General features: G+C 38.8%; 2 protein-coding genes across 4 annotated transcripts; both read left to right on the top strand.

Moving 5' to 3' along the window:
• Window positions 1-2,168: 2,168 nt before the first annotated feature.
• On the top strand, window positions 2,169-6,555 carry LOC130163434 (polymeric immunoglobulin receptor-like). Its single transcript, XM_056367637.1, has 8 exons — window positions 2,169-2,280; window positions 2,489-2,818; window positions 3,457-3,777; window positions 3,992-4,309; window positions 4,715-4,804; window positions 5,447-5,554; window positions 5,670-5,737; window positions 6,340-6,555. Exons 1-8 carry the CDS (start codon window positions 2,238-2,240, stop codon window positions 6,511-6,513), a joined length of 1,452 nt encoding a protein of 483 aa, XP_056223612.1. The 5' UTR covers window positions 2,169-2,237; the 3' UTR covers window positions 6,514-6,555.
• A 451-nt stretch (window positions 6,556-7,006) lies between these two features.
• Window positions 7,007-11,889, top strand: LOC130163439 (uncharacterized). 3 transcript variants are annotated; one of them, XM_056367665.1, is made up of 8 exons: window positions 7,007-7,785; window positions 8,695-8,741; window positions 9,206-9,367; window positions 9,655-9,975; window positions 10,045-10,137; window positions 10,463-10,570; window positions 10,686-10,753; window positions 11,356-11,889. In XM_056367665.1, exons 1-8 carry the CDS (start codon window positions 7,637-7,639, stop codon window positions 11,527-11,529), a joined length of 1,122 nt encoding a protein of 373 aa, XP_056223640.1. In that variant the 5' UTR covers window positions 7,007-7,636; the 3' UTR covers window positions 11,530-11,889. The 3 variants fall into 3 exon arrangements, with proteins under 3 accessions (XP_056223640.1, XP_056223633.1, XP_056223624.1); XM_056367658.1 differs by having other exon boundaries at window positions 9,041-9,367; XM_056367649.1 differs by having other exon boundaries at window positions 9,038-9,367.
• Window positions 11,890-15,794: the final 3,905 nt, after the last annotated feature.

Raw genomic sequence — 15,794 nt, 5'->3', positions numbered from 1 at the left:
GTGTGTGTGTGTGCGTGCGTGTGTGTGTGTGTGTGTGTTTGTCTTGAGTTGTAGTTTGAAACAACCACAGCACACGCGCCCTGCGCACTGCCAACATGCAAACAGGCCACACTGCAGAAACCCAACCCACCACAGCAGCACCCATGTGCCCCTTGGCAACCCAACCTGGCAACAGCCCAGCTCGCCTTGGCATCCTCGCTAATTCGGGACACACTTATCCCTGCGCACAGGGGTCTTAATGTTAACCTTTCAGTGTGAGAGTGTGTGAGATATGGAAACAGTTTGTGCTGCAGTATGCGACAGGCACAGCTGAGTGGTCAGCTGGAGTCGAGGGAATGGCTGAGCTCAGGGAAAATACACAGGCATGCTTTCACCCACATATACCACCACCGGCATTTTATAATGCACTGGCCAGGGTGGGGTCAGGAGTCTTAAATGGTGGCACAATATTTTAAGTTGTTAGCATGTCTGGTTTTTACTGGACTTCAGAGTATAAAAACTTTACATTTAATACTTTTAATGAAAACTATCTGAGACTACTGCACTTCGAAGTTCACATGTAGAAATCAAATCAACTAAAATATGAGAATTTTAATTGAAGTACAGGCATATTTTACATTTAAGTTAGTGTTAACTACTGGAACAACAACTATATGGAAGCTGTGGCCTGCCACTGTAATAATGATTAATGTTTCTGTTTTCTATTAAGTGACTGAAAAGTTTCTGTGCTGAAGCGAATCCATGAAAACAATTTTCAAAAATTTAAAATGATCATTAATTGTATTAATTAATGATTCTTCATTCATTCATTTATTCTGTTTAAAGCCCTTTTTAAAAAAAAAAAACATCAAGCACTGCATGGCCACTGTTGAAGCGGGGCTTGCACATGAGCTGATTGGACTATCTTGCCATCAGTCTCGCTCCTTACAGAAACGTGAGCTTTCACAAGTTTCAACCCCTCTTTGCATGTTGTCATGATGATCCATGTGAAGAGACTATAAAGATTTAAAAGAGACTTCAGTAAAACCTGAGTAAAATTTACTTTGAGTAAATGTTCATTGTTGCATTTGATCAGTTTTTGTTGTTGACTATGACGCTGTTGCTCAAAGCTGCTGGCACCAAAAATCTCACACATTTCACATTCTAGTTGTATTGACGTTCCCTCATCAGCTGTGATATTTGACGCCTCCAGAGTTTAAATAAAATGAAGTTTGTAACAAACATTTTGAAGGCAAAACTAAATTCTGCAATTCATCTTTGAATCTTGATTAAAAATCAGATATTTCTTCATTTTCAGGCGACCCCAGTGATTCTGAGAAACAGAACGTGTGCAGGACTTCGAGACTTTGAGTGGCTGGTAAATGGATTTGTGAATGGCTCTTTGGCTGGAGCTGAACGAGGAGTGTGGAGGAAAACAATGAAGGAAATTTCAGGAATGTCAGTGGTTCAGTTTGCACAAAAAAAAATAATAATTAAAGGGAGGTACATTGGTAAATGAGACAACAAATAGTAAAACCCTAAAAAAAATATATATATGTATGAATACATTTAGAAAAATGAATCTATTCTTTACTTTAAGAAATATATGAAATAGAAATGTAATAATCAGATTTTTTTTCTCAATTGTGTCACTGAAATAAAATTTAACCAATAACTTCATAATTTCTTCATGAAGAAATATATATAGAAAATAAAAAGGCTATTTTCCTGTCCAGCTGCACTCATGTACCATGTACCTTGTCCGAGTATGAAGCCATTAAGCCACAGTGCCCCTCAGTGGCGGAAATGTGAACAGTTCATTTAAATACTTACCAACAAAAGCGAAAGTAACTGTCGGTATTTCTGAGCCTGCAGTGATGTACTGTATATATTTAGGAAAGAAAAGAAAAATGAAGTCATATGTTTAACTGATTCACATAAAGGTGATTTTTTTTTTTTCATGCCCCCACAGTAAGTGTCACTGTCATGAGACAAATCTCATAGTTTTCCTCTTTTACAAATGAAAATCAGGAAATACTAAAAACAATTGAGTCAGTCCTTGGCTTTCACGAGACAGGAAATGTATTTGCTACACACAGATGCAACTGTGTGAGAGTTTGAAGCTGATAAAACATGGCTGATATAAATGCAGAAGTGAAATGCCTCAACGTTTGCATGGCATGCTGACACATATTGTGGGTGTGACGTTTTCTTTATTAGACACAATTTCTGAAGAGTTTCTATTTCTTTGGAAGAACATGAAGCAGAGGGACCTTCAAAACCTGCTGCTCATCTTCTGCAGTAAGTTCTTCAGATTCAATGAGTAAATGTATCTGTATTTATGCAAATATAGCAGAATACTGTGGCTAGATATTTGGTCATTTCATTAAACACCTGTAACACAAGTGGCATTTATGTTTACGTCATATGATAAAGAATCATTTCATAGACACCACATTAGACTCAAAGTGCACACGTTCTCTTTCATGTCTTCTTCTCTTTGCATTAGCTCTGAGCTGTGTGAGCGGTGCAGCACCACTGATCCATGTGTCTGGATATGAAGGGAGAGATGTTAAAATTTCCTGCCCCTATGGAGAGGGTTACGAGTCTTATGAGAAATACCTGTGCAGGAATGACTGTGGCAATGGTGATGATGTTCTTATTATGACTACACAAGCAAACAAGAACAAATACTCCATCTCTGATGACATAAACAAACGAGTCCTCACAACCACCATCTCTGATCTGAGCTCTGTGGATGCTGGGAAATACTGGTGTGGGGTGACCAGAACTGGAAAGGATTACTACCCTGCTGAAGTAAGACTGGACATAGTGCCAGGTAAACAAGTAAATTCATTATTTCATTATGGTTATCAAAACCATTTTATTTACTTCCTCCTCCTTACTAAGTAAATCAGTTTTCAGGTTTTCAGGTGCATGTACTTTACTTGAGATCTTTTTTTTCTTTTTTTTTTTTACTGTATACTTCTACATTAGCCTAACGCATTTCAGATACAAATATGTTTCCTTCATTAATTTATCTGATATATAGAGTTAGTTTTTAAATGAATATTTTATCTACAAACAGATTTTCATCCTATAAAATTTGATTCAGTGTCTTTGGTTAAACTGCGTAACAGTATTTAAGTTTAAGCTTGCTCCAGGTTAACATCCATTCCATTAGTAATACAACACTGTGAAGGCTCGTTCTGTCTGTGTATAGTGAACCCTTGACTTTCGATGCTTGTGCAATGTTTAGTTCATGATACTTCTGTATTTTATTCTAAATCTATACTTGTGAATAACTCAAGCATATAGTTGTCTCTCCTTGTAATACCCTGTTTTTTCTGATCACCTGCATTTTCTACTGTAAACTGACTTTACTTAATTTGTTATTACTGGTTCTTCCATAAAACATCAATCAATCAGCTGAACATGAAAACCTCAGTATTTATGTCATATTTATGTTACTGACAGACAGCTGCTGTGATCAGTTCAACAAAATCCACAGTCATGAGGAAGGTTCAGTGTCCATCCCTTGTCCATATGACTCTAAGTACCAGAACAACCTGAAGTACATCTGCAGAGGAAGGCAGCCCTCCATATGTCTGCAGACGGTAGTGGTCACCTCTAACAGAAAACTGAATGGAAAGTTCACACTTACTGGTGACGAGGAGTCTGGGAACTTCACCGTGACCATCACCAATTTGACCCAAAAGGATTCTGGGTGGTTCCTTTGCGGTGTCGAGAGAAACAATGGCTTGGATGTTTTCTCTGCTGTTAAGCTGGAAGTCAAAGGTGAGAGGTCACAGATCATCCTCATAATACAGTGAACAATACCTGCAGTGAACCACAGATATTGAGAAAAAATGACTAAAGAACCAAAGGTGTATGAAGATTGACAAAACTTTGTTTCTTACTCTTGTAGAAAATTCATGTAATCCATTTCTGAGCTGAATACAGGATACCTTGTTATTAAATAAATTAACTCAACCCTCCTTCTGTCTGACAGAGTGGTGCTGTGTGAAGTCGATAAGCCTGAGCGGCACCGTGGGACATCCTCTTACTATGCAGTGTCCCTATCCAAGCCAACACAGGACAAACAGGAAGTTCCTCTGTAAGGGAAACCGCCGAAATAACTGTGAAATCCAGGTGACGAGTCAGAACTCAGGCCAGACTAGGAACAGGTTCACACTGCAGGATGACGCTTCTTCCAGCTCTTTCTCTGTGAGGATCACAGAGCTGAGAGCAGGTGATGCTGGGACATACTGGTGTGGTTCAGACTCACAGTGGAGTATTGGAGACTACACCAAGATTCACCTGTCAGCAGGTAAGATTATGAAAGTAATGAGTGTCAGAGACGGGTAAAAATAAATGCAGTTGTTATATCCAGGTTTGATCTCTGTTGTATAAACTTAGTGTCCTGGTGGTTCAGTTCGCTCAGGTCTGTATCATGTCACCATCACATAATGGGTTTAACCCCTCCTCCTTCCTTCTGGATTTTACTTAAACTGAAAAGTAGCAAAACTGTTTTTATATTCCTTCAAGGCTGCACAGTGGCTTTACTTGCACCAGGAGATATTTCACTGGTTAAGTGAAACGTTTAACCTGTTGGTGCCACTGAATAACCGATGACCGACTCGTCGTCACTAATGACTGATGTCAATATCCCCAGAGCCCCCTGATGGCGTGACTAAAAATAACAATGTTTACAAAGAATATTTTCTTCTGGCAGTTTTTCCAACCAGGACAATAATCCCTATCACCAGTCAGACCGCAACTGTCAAATCACAATCAACCCAGATCACTGATAAACCTATCAAAGGTAAGCGTGTGTGTGTGTGTGTGTGTGTGTGTGTGTGTGTGTGTGTGTGTGTGTGTGTGTTATCAAAGTCACACTAAAGGCCATCTTGGGACGATGTGGATGTCGAACCACACCCAAAATCTATCCAGACAGACAGACATATAAATACCTACCAAAGTACTCAAAACCCCTTTTTGGTTGTTCCCACTACAGCAGGTGTCACATTTTGCAATGATGACACACACACACACACACACACACACACACACACACACACACACACACATACACACACTTAAGTCTTCAGGTAGTGAATGTAAGCAAAGGCAATATCCTCCTAAATGACCAATAGTCTGTCTGTGTGTGTGTGTGTGTGTGTGTGTGGGTGTGTGTGTGGGTGTTGTGTGTGTGTGTGTGTGTGTGTTGTGTGTGTGTGTGTGTGTGTGTGTGTTTGCATGCTTCTATGTCAGAACACGCAATGCTGTTATTAAAAAAAGAAAGGGACCATGAAAGCATCAAATGCTGTGAGGCGACAGCTATGATGTGTGTTGTCACTTCTGCTGCCCTGAAGATTGTGTTAACAGATCAAGGATTGTGCTGCCGATGTGTATTTTCAGAAGGCGTGTGTTCTATTCTGTTCTCTCTCTGTGTGTGTTTTTTTAGTGACTTCACTCTTACACCCCGTGGTTTTCATTGTGCCCACTGTACTGCTGCTCATATTGATACTTGCCCTTGTCCTACTTTGTAAATACAAATGCTACAAAGTAAAAGGTACGTTTTACATACAAACACATGCACAGAACTGTGCACCCACAAGCAAAAACACATACAAATGCATGCAAACTAATTGTGTAGCCTAACCTTTTCTTGGGTTGTGTGTTTGCAGGAGCTGGAGTCATCGTGAACCAAAACGTAATCAAGCAGGCAGATGTAGAGGAAGTGATCGGTGAAGATGTAAGAAAGCAAAAGTCCAAAGCCTTGTTGTTCTTTACAATCCACATTATAAAAGTGTTGGGCAGAACCGCTCACTGATGATGTCACTATTCATGGGGCTAAATAAGTGGGTGTTTTTAGGGCGGTACAACTGGAAAGACTGTGGGATCATCAAAATCAAAAGGGTTTATACCCTTGAAACTATGAATGTGCTCAGCAAATGTACTGCAGTCTGCCTCTTTGTGTACATGTTAGATTAATGAGCTTAGTGGGGCGAGCTGAGAAAACCTCCAAACTGAAGAGGTTTATCCTCTTGAATGTATCCTTTAGATTTGGATTTCAATCAGGCACATGTGGACATATTTGCCCGATCAAAGGTCAGGGGGGGTCAACAAAACATGATAGTTTGTCTGGTTGCACAAACATATACATGAAATTTCATGGTTGATGTTGTGGTGGTTGTTAATTGAAACATTCATGGATAAGTGATGATTATGACATTTTTAGACTCTCTCGAAAAAGGAAACGTTTAATTACTGATTCTTTTCTTCAAAAAATATGAATAATGATTTTGTGATTAAGTCGTCCTCTCATATGTTTGTTGTCTGTTGGCTCTTTTTTAGATTTATGCAAATGAGGAAGTCATGGTGTGCTCAAAGGTGTCGACCTCCAAACAGCAGAGCAACTATCGCCACTATGATGACACAGAAGACCAAGAAGACTCTGTGTATCAAAACTGCGCCACAACAGATGACATCTACTGTAATGAATTTCTCAGTAAAGGCAATAAGAGATAAAAGATAACCTTGCAGTGTTGTGCTGCATTTGTACACAAGTTACCCTGTTTGTTTTTCTTTAACATTAACAACTTTCCAACATATAGTCACACTGCCTTCTGACAGCTTATATATCCAGATTGTTTTTTTTAATTACCATAAGACATATTCAGAACCTGCATATTAGTTGCTTTCATTGATTTGACACTTTTGCTTTCCCCATTACTCTCATCCTGATTGCTGACTGTTAGCATATCAAATAGTTTAACATACCTGCACTACTTGTAAGAAATTGAGAATGGCAATTTCAGCTAAATACCCCAAATATAAGTTACCTACTTGTATGGGCCTTTGGTAAAAGTGAATAAATAAACAAAACCACGTCTTTACGAATCATAATCATCATTAAAACAATTCAAAGATATTGTTTTTTGTTCACTCTATAAATGGGACATAAAAAAAACTCACACACACACGCACACATGCACGCACACACACGCACACATGCACACACGCAACCACAGTTTTCTGAAAATGTAGCGGCCCACTTCCTCCAAAACACACAGTCGGACCTCTGCTGGTGATCTTTTAACATTACACTAAATTCAGAATGACACTGTATGATCCTACAGACAGAAGAATCCAAAATGGACTCCCTGTCCATTCATTTAAAAACTTTTTGGATATTTTTTGTTCACTGATTGTGCAGGCACATAAGCATAAGACCGAATGGTAATTGTTATTTAGAGGATACATTCTTGGAAGTAGTTAGATTTCAGTTTCCTCTGTGGTCATTGACCCTTTGGATATCCAGTGTCAATGACATGATGGCTCACACACACTGTTCCTCTTTTTAGAGTTTTGAAACTATTATTGTCCAATGTATAAAACATATTTCAACAGTGTTTACAAGTTGCTGAAGACTGTATTAACTCTCTCACTTTATAAAATCTACCAAAGGAAACAAGTGTCACACCGTGGTGGGGTTGTCTTGTCTTGGGTCTTTTTTGTCTTGTCATTTCCTGTTTTATTTTGAAAGAAGTAACTCTCCTCTCGTTTCAGGTCACTTGCCCTTCCTCATGTGTCACCGGTCTGATTGTCTTCCCTGATTCCCGATTGTGTTCACCTGCTCCTCATTACCCTCATGTGTTCAAATAGTCTGCGTCTCCCCTTGTCTTGTGCCAGTGTGTTCGTCTTGGTTCATGTGCGTTCACCCCAGCCGTCTTCACAGTTTTGGATCACAGTCATTGCCGCAGTTCTTGTCGGTTTCCTCCAAGTGAGAGATTTTTTGTTGTAAGTTTTATATCTTAGTTGAATTTCCTAGTTAATGTTTGCATAGCCTTTTGTTTCCTCCGTGTGGAGTGATTTTTATTTACTTACCTTTTTATATCATAGTACCTCCAGTTTTAGGAGAGTTTTTTGTTGTTTCTATTTTTTTTTTGTTCCTTTTTCCTCTGAAGCTAGAGTGATTTTCCGTTTATGTTCCATGTAGTCTTTTTCCTCCCTTATTGGAGTGATTTTTATTTTTGGTATTGATTAAACCTGCTTCTTCGTGAAGAAGCACGTCATAGATAGTATTTCATAGCCTGCTTTTTTTCTCTGCCTTGGAATTAAACCTGAATTACTAATAAAGACTCTGATACCCTGCATCTGCGTCCTGTGTATAAGCCTGGTTGTGACAACAAGACAGGAAATACAAGCTCTAAAATATCTAAAATATATCTTTATATGAAGAAATCATATGAAATGATTCAGTCATTCAGTCAGTCTGATGTTCTCTCAGAGAGACGTCAACATATCCAGCATTTTCTGACACATCATGTAGGTGTTATAATTAGCACGCATTGACATTCTTACAGTTTTTTTCAATTGCTAACAAGCATTGGTCATGACTGAGGCCACTTTTTCAAAACGCTTCATACAGTCTGCATTACCAAAAAGCATCTTGATTAAACAGTTAATCTCACTTCGAAAACTCACTCAAACCACCAGAGCACTTCCTTAATGACTCAAAATGAGCTTGTTCAACCATAACGCTGACAACACCGTGACTTCAGTTTTGACCAATGCATGTTAGCGATCGAAAAAAAAACTGTAACATATTATATACACTGTTGTTCGTGTGAAGAATCAGTTCCCACATTCACACAGTAGCATCAATTATTTACAACCACATCAGCTGCAGTGTCTGTTTCTTTGCAGTAATATGACGATGTGGAGCCTTCAAACCCTGCTGTTCATCCTCTGCAGTAAGTTCTTTGTTTTTTATTATGATCAGTTTAAGATGCGAAAAGAAGGAAAAATGTCACACACTGTACAAAACAACAAATGTGCTGTATATCTGTCAATTTGTCTTGTAAATTAAACTTAAAGAGTGACAATGATCATGAATGAAGACATCACAACAGATGTGTTCTGTGTTACAGTAAATACACACATCTGTGACCTGCAGTTTACTGTAACTGAAAACAACCACAAGTTACAGTGGATGAAGACGTGTTTCCAGCAGTGTTTTTTTATACTTGATGTCTTCTTCTCGTTGCAGTAGCTCTGAGCTGTGTGAGCGGTGCAGCACCACTGATCCATGTGTCTGGATATGAAGGGAGAGATGTTAATGTTTCCTGCCCCTATGCAGGGGGTTACGAGTCTTATGAGAAATACCTGTGCAGGAATGACTGTGGCAATAATGATGTTCTTATTATGACTACACAAGCAAACAAGAACAAATACTCCATCTCTGATGACATAAACAAACGAGTCCTCACAACCACCATCTTTGATCTGAGCTCTGTGGATGCTGGGAAATACTGGTGTGGGGTGACTAGATTTTTAAAGGATTTCTTACCTGCTGAAGTAAGACTGGACGTAGTGCCAGGTAAACAAACAAACAAAATGTTATGAATGAATAAATAAATAGTTTGTGAAGACAATGATTATTAGAGGTGGCTTTTGACTGAAGAAAATAGAACAGGATCACCTGAATGTTCTACTGTAAACTGACTGTACTTATTTAATTATTACTGCTTATTTATCATGTGGAGGAACCAGAAAACATCAAACAATGAGCTGAATATAAAACCTTATTCATGTCATTTGATGATTCATTTTCATGTTCTGCTGTAGTGGTTGTTGTGTGGCTGATTTAGTTTCCCTCACTGACAGACAGCTGCTGTGATCAGTTCACTGAAATCCACAGTCATGAGGAAGGTTCAGTGTCCATCCCTTGTCCATATGACTCTAAGTACCAGAACAACCTGAAGTACATCTGCAGAGGAAGGCAGCCCTCCATATGTCTGCAGACGGCAGTGGTCACCTCTAACAGAAAACTGAATGGAAAGTTCACACTTACTGGTGACGAGGAGTCTGGGAAATTCACAGTGACCATCACCAATTTGGCCCAAAAGGATTCTGGGTGGTTCCTTTGTGGTGTCGAGAGAAACAATGGCCTGGGTGTTTTCTCTGCTGTTAAGCTGGAAGTCAAAGGTGAGAGGTCACAGATCAACTTTGTCATGTTGCAGCGAAAAAGATCCTAAGAATCATTATTTCTGCCAGTTTCTCCACAGAACACGAGCGCTGCGATCTCTATCATCACCACAGAGCCTGTCACATCACAATCAACATATATCTCAACAAATCCTATCGAAGGTTTGTGTGTGTGTGTGTGTGTGTGTGGGTGGGTGTGTGTGTGTGTGTGTGGGTGTGTGTGTGTGTGTGTGTGTGTGTGTGTGTGGGTGTCTGTGTGTGTGTGTGTGTGTGTGTTTGCATGCGTCTATGTCAGAACACGCAATGCTGTTATTAAAAAAAAAAGGGAACATGAAAGCATCAAATGCTGTGAGGCGACAGCTATGATGTGTGTTGTCACTTCTGCTGCCCTGAAGATTGTGTTAACAGATCAAGGATTGTGCTGCCGATGTGTATTTTCAGAAGGCGTGTGTTCTATTCTGTTCTCTCTCTCTCTGTGTTTTTTTAGTGACTTCACTCTTACACCCCGTGGTTTTCATTGTGCCCACTGTACTGCTGCTCATATTGATACTTGCCCTTGTCCTACTTTGTAAATACAAATGCTACAAAGTAAAAGGTACGTTTTACATACAAACACATGCACAGAACTGTGCACCCACAAGCAAAAACACATACAAATGCATGCAAACTAATTGTGTAGCCTAACCTTTTCTTGGGTTGTGTGTTTGCAGGAGCTGGAGTCATCGTGAACCAAAACGTAATCAAGCAGGCAGACGTAGAGGAAGTGATCGGTGAAGATGTAAGAAAGCAAAAGTCCAAAGCCTTGTTGTTCTTTACAATCCACATTATAAAAGTGTTGGGCAGAACCGCTCACTGATGATGTCACTATTCATGGGGCTAAATAAGTGGGTGTTTTTAGGGCGGTACAACTGGAAAGACTGTGGGATCATCAAAATCAAAAGGGTTTATACCCTTGAAACTATGAATGTGCTCAGCAAATGTACTGCAGTCTGCCTCTTTGTGTACATGTTAGATTAATGAGCTTAGTGGGGCGAGCTGAGAAAACCTCCAAACTGAAGAGGTTTATCCTCTTGAACGTATCCTTTAGATTTGGATTTCAATCAGGCACATGTGGACATATTTGCCCGATCAAAGGTCAGGGGGGGTCAACAAAACATGATAGTTTGTCTGGTTGCACAAACATATACATGAAATTTCATGGTTGATGTTGTGGTGGTTGTTAATTGAAACATTCATGGATAAGTGATGATTATGACATTTTTAGACTCTCTCGAAAAAGGAAACGTTTAATTACTGATTCTTTTCTTCAAAAAATATGAATAATGATTTTGTGATTAAGTCGTCCTCTCATATGTTTGTTGTCTGTTGGCTCTTTTTTAGATTTATGCAAATGAGGAAGTCATGGTGTGCTCAAAGGTATCGACCTCCAAACAGCAGAGCAACTATCGCCACTATGATGACACAGAAGACCAAGAAGAATCTGTGTATCAAAACTGCGCCACAACAGATGACATCTACTGTAATGAATTTCTCAGTAAAGGCAATAAGAGATAAAAGATAACCTTGCAGTGTTGTGCTGCATTTGTACACAAGTTACCCTGTTTGTTTTTCTTTAACATTAACAACTTTCCAACATATAGTCACACTGCCTTCTGACAGCTTATATATCCAGATTGTTTTTTTTAATTACCATAAGACATATTCAGAACCTGCATATTAGTTGCTTTCATTGATTTGACACTTTTGCTTTCCCCATTACTCTCATCCTGATTGCTGACTGTTAGCATATCAAATAGTTTAACATACCTGCACTACTTGTAAGAAATTGAGAATGGCAATTTCAGCTAAATACCCCAAATATAAGTTACCTACTTGTATGGGCCTTTGGTAAAAGTGAATAAATAAACAAAACCACGTCTTTACGAATCATAATCATCATTAAAACAATTCAAAGATATTGTTTTTTGTTCACTCTATAAATGGGACATAAAAAAAAACTCACACACACACACGCATGCACGCACACACACGCACACATGCACACACGCAACCACAGTTTTCTGAAAATGTAGCGGCCCACTTCCTCCAAAACACACAGTCGGACCTCTGCTGGTGATCTTTTAACATTACACTAAATTCAGAATGACACTGTATGATCCTACAGACAGAAGAATCCAAAATGGACTCCCTGTCCATTCATTTAAAAACTTTTTGGATATTTTTTGTTCACTGATTGTGCAGGCACATAAGCATAAGACCGAATGGTAATTGTTATTTAGAGGATACATTCTTGGAAGTAGTTAGATTTCAGTTTCCTCTGTGGTCATTGACCCTTTGGATATCCAGTGTCAATGACATGATGGCTCACACACACTGTTCCTCTTTTTAGAGTTTTGAAACTATTATTGTCCAATGTATAAAACATATTTCAACAGTGTTTACAAGTTGCTGAAGACTGTATTAACTCTCTCACTTTATAAAAATCTACCAAAGGAAACAAGACAGGAAATACAAGCTCTAAAATATCTAAAATATATCTTTATATGAAGAAATCATATGAAATGATTCAGTCATTCAGTCAGTCTGATGTTCTCTCAGAGAGACGTCAACATATCCAGCATTTTCTGACACATCATGTAGGTGTTATAATTAGCACGCATTGACATTCTTACAGTTTTTTTCAATTGCTAACAAGCATTGGTCATGACTGAGGCCACTTTTTCAAAACGCTTCATACAGTCTGCATTACCAAAAAGCATCTTGATCAAACAGTTAATCTCACTTCGAAAACTCACTCAAACGACCAGAACACGTCCTACATGTCTCAAAATAACCTTGTTCAACCATAACACTGACAACAATTCTCGCTCAGGAAGCATCCACTGTCAACCATAACACACCGACTCAAAAAAACACGAGCAAAAGGGAGCATCACATAAACTATTAACTTTCACTTGTGATGTTTTAATCAGATTTCACATAAATCAGTATTTCATTATAGAATAAGAATAACACCTTTTCACTTTATTGACTGTACTAAAGTATATAAATCAGAAATGCAGAAATTTGCTTCAATGTCCTTTATTTTCTGTATCCTCACATTTAGTAATTTGGAAACGGAAAAAGAACTAATTCCTGAAATTCCAGGCCTGCAATAATAACTACAGAAAAAAAAATTCATCAAGATGTATAGTGTATTAACTCATACTATACAGTACTGTATGGGTTCTAGTTTTTTCCTGGTTGAATCCAGCTTCATCCACAAAGATGAATGTATGTGCAGTTTGCCTGGTCTCCATTTCCATTACTCTCTAAAATACAGTAAATCCACATTATATGCATAACTGTGTATGTACCCTGTTTGGTTATTGAACAGACATCTTTCCTGGACATATCGATACCAGATTTTTTTCACACATTCACTGTTTCTGCTTCAAATTAAACTTGCAATCAGCTGTGTTTGGAATGATTATCATTTTCACTTTATTCTAAATATTCTTCTCAGATTTTCTATATATTTCAATATGGTTACTGCAGAAATGCATGAAATTGCCCATCTTTCTGTTTTGCATGTTTTTTTAACAGTTTTGAAAACAGTGCGTTAGCATTTGAAAAATGCCCTGCAAAGATATAGTGTTTAGGTGGTGGAATATGAATTAGAAAATAGTTCATGGATTTTGGAAGATGTGGTCATCAAATGCATTTTGTGTGAAAGCAATGAAAAATGATTCACAGTTTGGTCCACATAGACTTCTGTTTCACTGACTGTGTGAAGAGTTTTGACAATGTGACTTCAGTTTTGACCGATGCATGTTAGCAATCGAAAAAAAAACTGTAACATATTATATACACTGTTGTTCGTGTGAAGAATCAGTTCCCACATTCACACAGTAGCATCAATTATTTACAACCACATCAGCTGCAGTGTCTGTTTCTTTGCAGTAATATGACGATGTGGAGCCTTCAAACCCTGCTGTTCATCCTCTGCAGTAAGTTCTTTGTTTTTTATTATGATCAGTTTAAGATGCGAAAAGAAGGAAAAATGTCACACACTGTACAAAACAACAAATGTGCTGTATATCTGTCAATTTGTCTTGTAAATTAAACTTAAAGAGTGACAATGATCATGAATGAAGACATCACAACAGATGTGTTCTGTGTTACAGTAAATACACACATCTGTGACCTGCAGTTTACTGTAACTGAAAACAACTACAAGTTACAGTGGATGAAGACGTGTTTCCAGCAGTGTTTTTTTATACTTGATGTCTTCTTCTCGTTGCAGTAGCTCTGAGCTGTGTGAGCGGTGCAGCACCACTGATCCATGTGTCTGGATATGAAGGGAGAGATGTTAAAGTTTCCTGCCCCTATGCAGGGGGTTACGAGTCTTATGAGAAATACCTGTGCAGGAATGACTGTGGCAATAATGATGTTCTTATTATGACTACACAAGCAAACAAGAACAAATACTCCATCTCTGATGACATAAACAAACGAGTCCTCACAACGACCATCTCTGATCTGAGCTCTGTGGATGCTGGGAAATACTGGTGTGGGGTGACCAGATTTTTTGAGGATCACTACCCTGCTGAAGTAAGACTGGACGTAGTGCCAGGTAAACAAACAAACAAAATGTTATGAATGAATAAATAAATAGTTTGTGAAGACAATGATTGTTAGAAGTGGCTTTTGACTGAAGAAAATAGAACAGGATCACCTGAATGTTCTACTGTAAACTGACTGTACTTATTTAATTATTACTGCTTATTTATCATGTGGAGGAACAAGAAAAAATTAAACAATGAGCTGAATATAAAACCTTATTCATGTCATTTGATGATTCATTTTCATGTTCTGCTGTAGTGGTTGTTGTGTGGCTGATTTAGTTTCCCTCACTGACAGACAGCTGCTGTGATCAGTTCACTGAAATCCACAGTCATGAGGAAGGTTCAGTGTCCATCCCTTGTCCATATGACTCTAAGTACCAGAACAACCTGAAGTACATCTGCAGAGGAAGGCAGCCCTCCATATGTCTGCAGACGGCAGTGGTCACCTCTAACAGAAAACTGAATGGAAAGTTCACACTTACTGGTGACGAGGAGTCTGGGAAATTCACAGTGACCATCACCAATTTGACCCAAATGGATTCTGGGTGGTTCCTTTGTGGTGTCCGTAGAAACACGGGCCTAGATGTTATCTCTGCTGTTAAGCTGGAAGTCAAAGGTGAGAGGTCACAGATCAACTTTGTCATGTTGCAGCGAAAAAAATCCTAAGAATCATTATTTCTGCCAGTTTCTCCACAGGACACGAGCGCTGCGATCTCTATCATCACCACAGAGCCTGTCACATCACAATCAACATATATCTCAACAAATCCTATTGAAGGTGCGTGTGTGTGTGTGTGTGTGTGTGTGTGTGTGTGTGTGTGTGTGTGTGTGTGTGTGTGTGTGTGTGTGTGTTTTCAAGAAGCATAGAGTTTCACTCTGTTCTGTGTCTTTTCAGATGTTACATCCATTAACATGGGGGTTTACATTGTGCTTGCTGTGCTGCTGATCGTGATACTGACATTTTCCGTGGTCATAGTTTACAAATGCAAAGCAAAAGGTGTACATTACAACACAACACGCACAAACACACACGTTGGTTCACACATGGCTGTGACTCAGTATGTTGTGCTGTGTGCCTGTGTGTCTCCAGGACCCGACGTCAGCATGAACAGAAACGCACTAGAGACGGCTGAAGGAGAAGAAATGAGGGGCGTGGGTAATGTAAGAAAACATGACTTAAACAAAAGTCACAACAAACTGATTCATCTGCTT

Source organism: Seriola aureovittata, chromosome 3 (genome assembly GCF_021018895.1).
Source record: "Seriola aureovittata isolate HTS-2021-v1 ecotype China chromosome 3, ASM2101889v1, whole genome shotgun sequence".
Taxonomy (NCBI): domain Eukaryota; kingdom Metazoa; phylum Chordata; class Actinopteri; order Carangiformes; family Carangidae; genus Seriola; species Seriola aureovittata.
The sequence above is the reverse complement of the archived record's forward strand: the minus strand, read 5'-3'. Positions and strand labels throughout refer to the sequence as shown.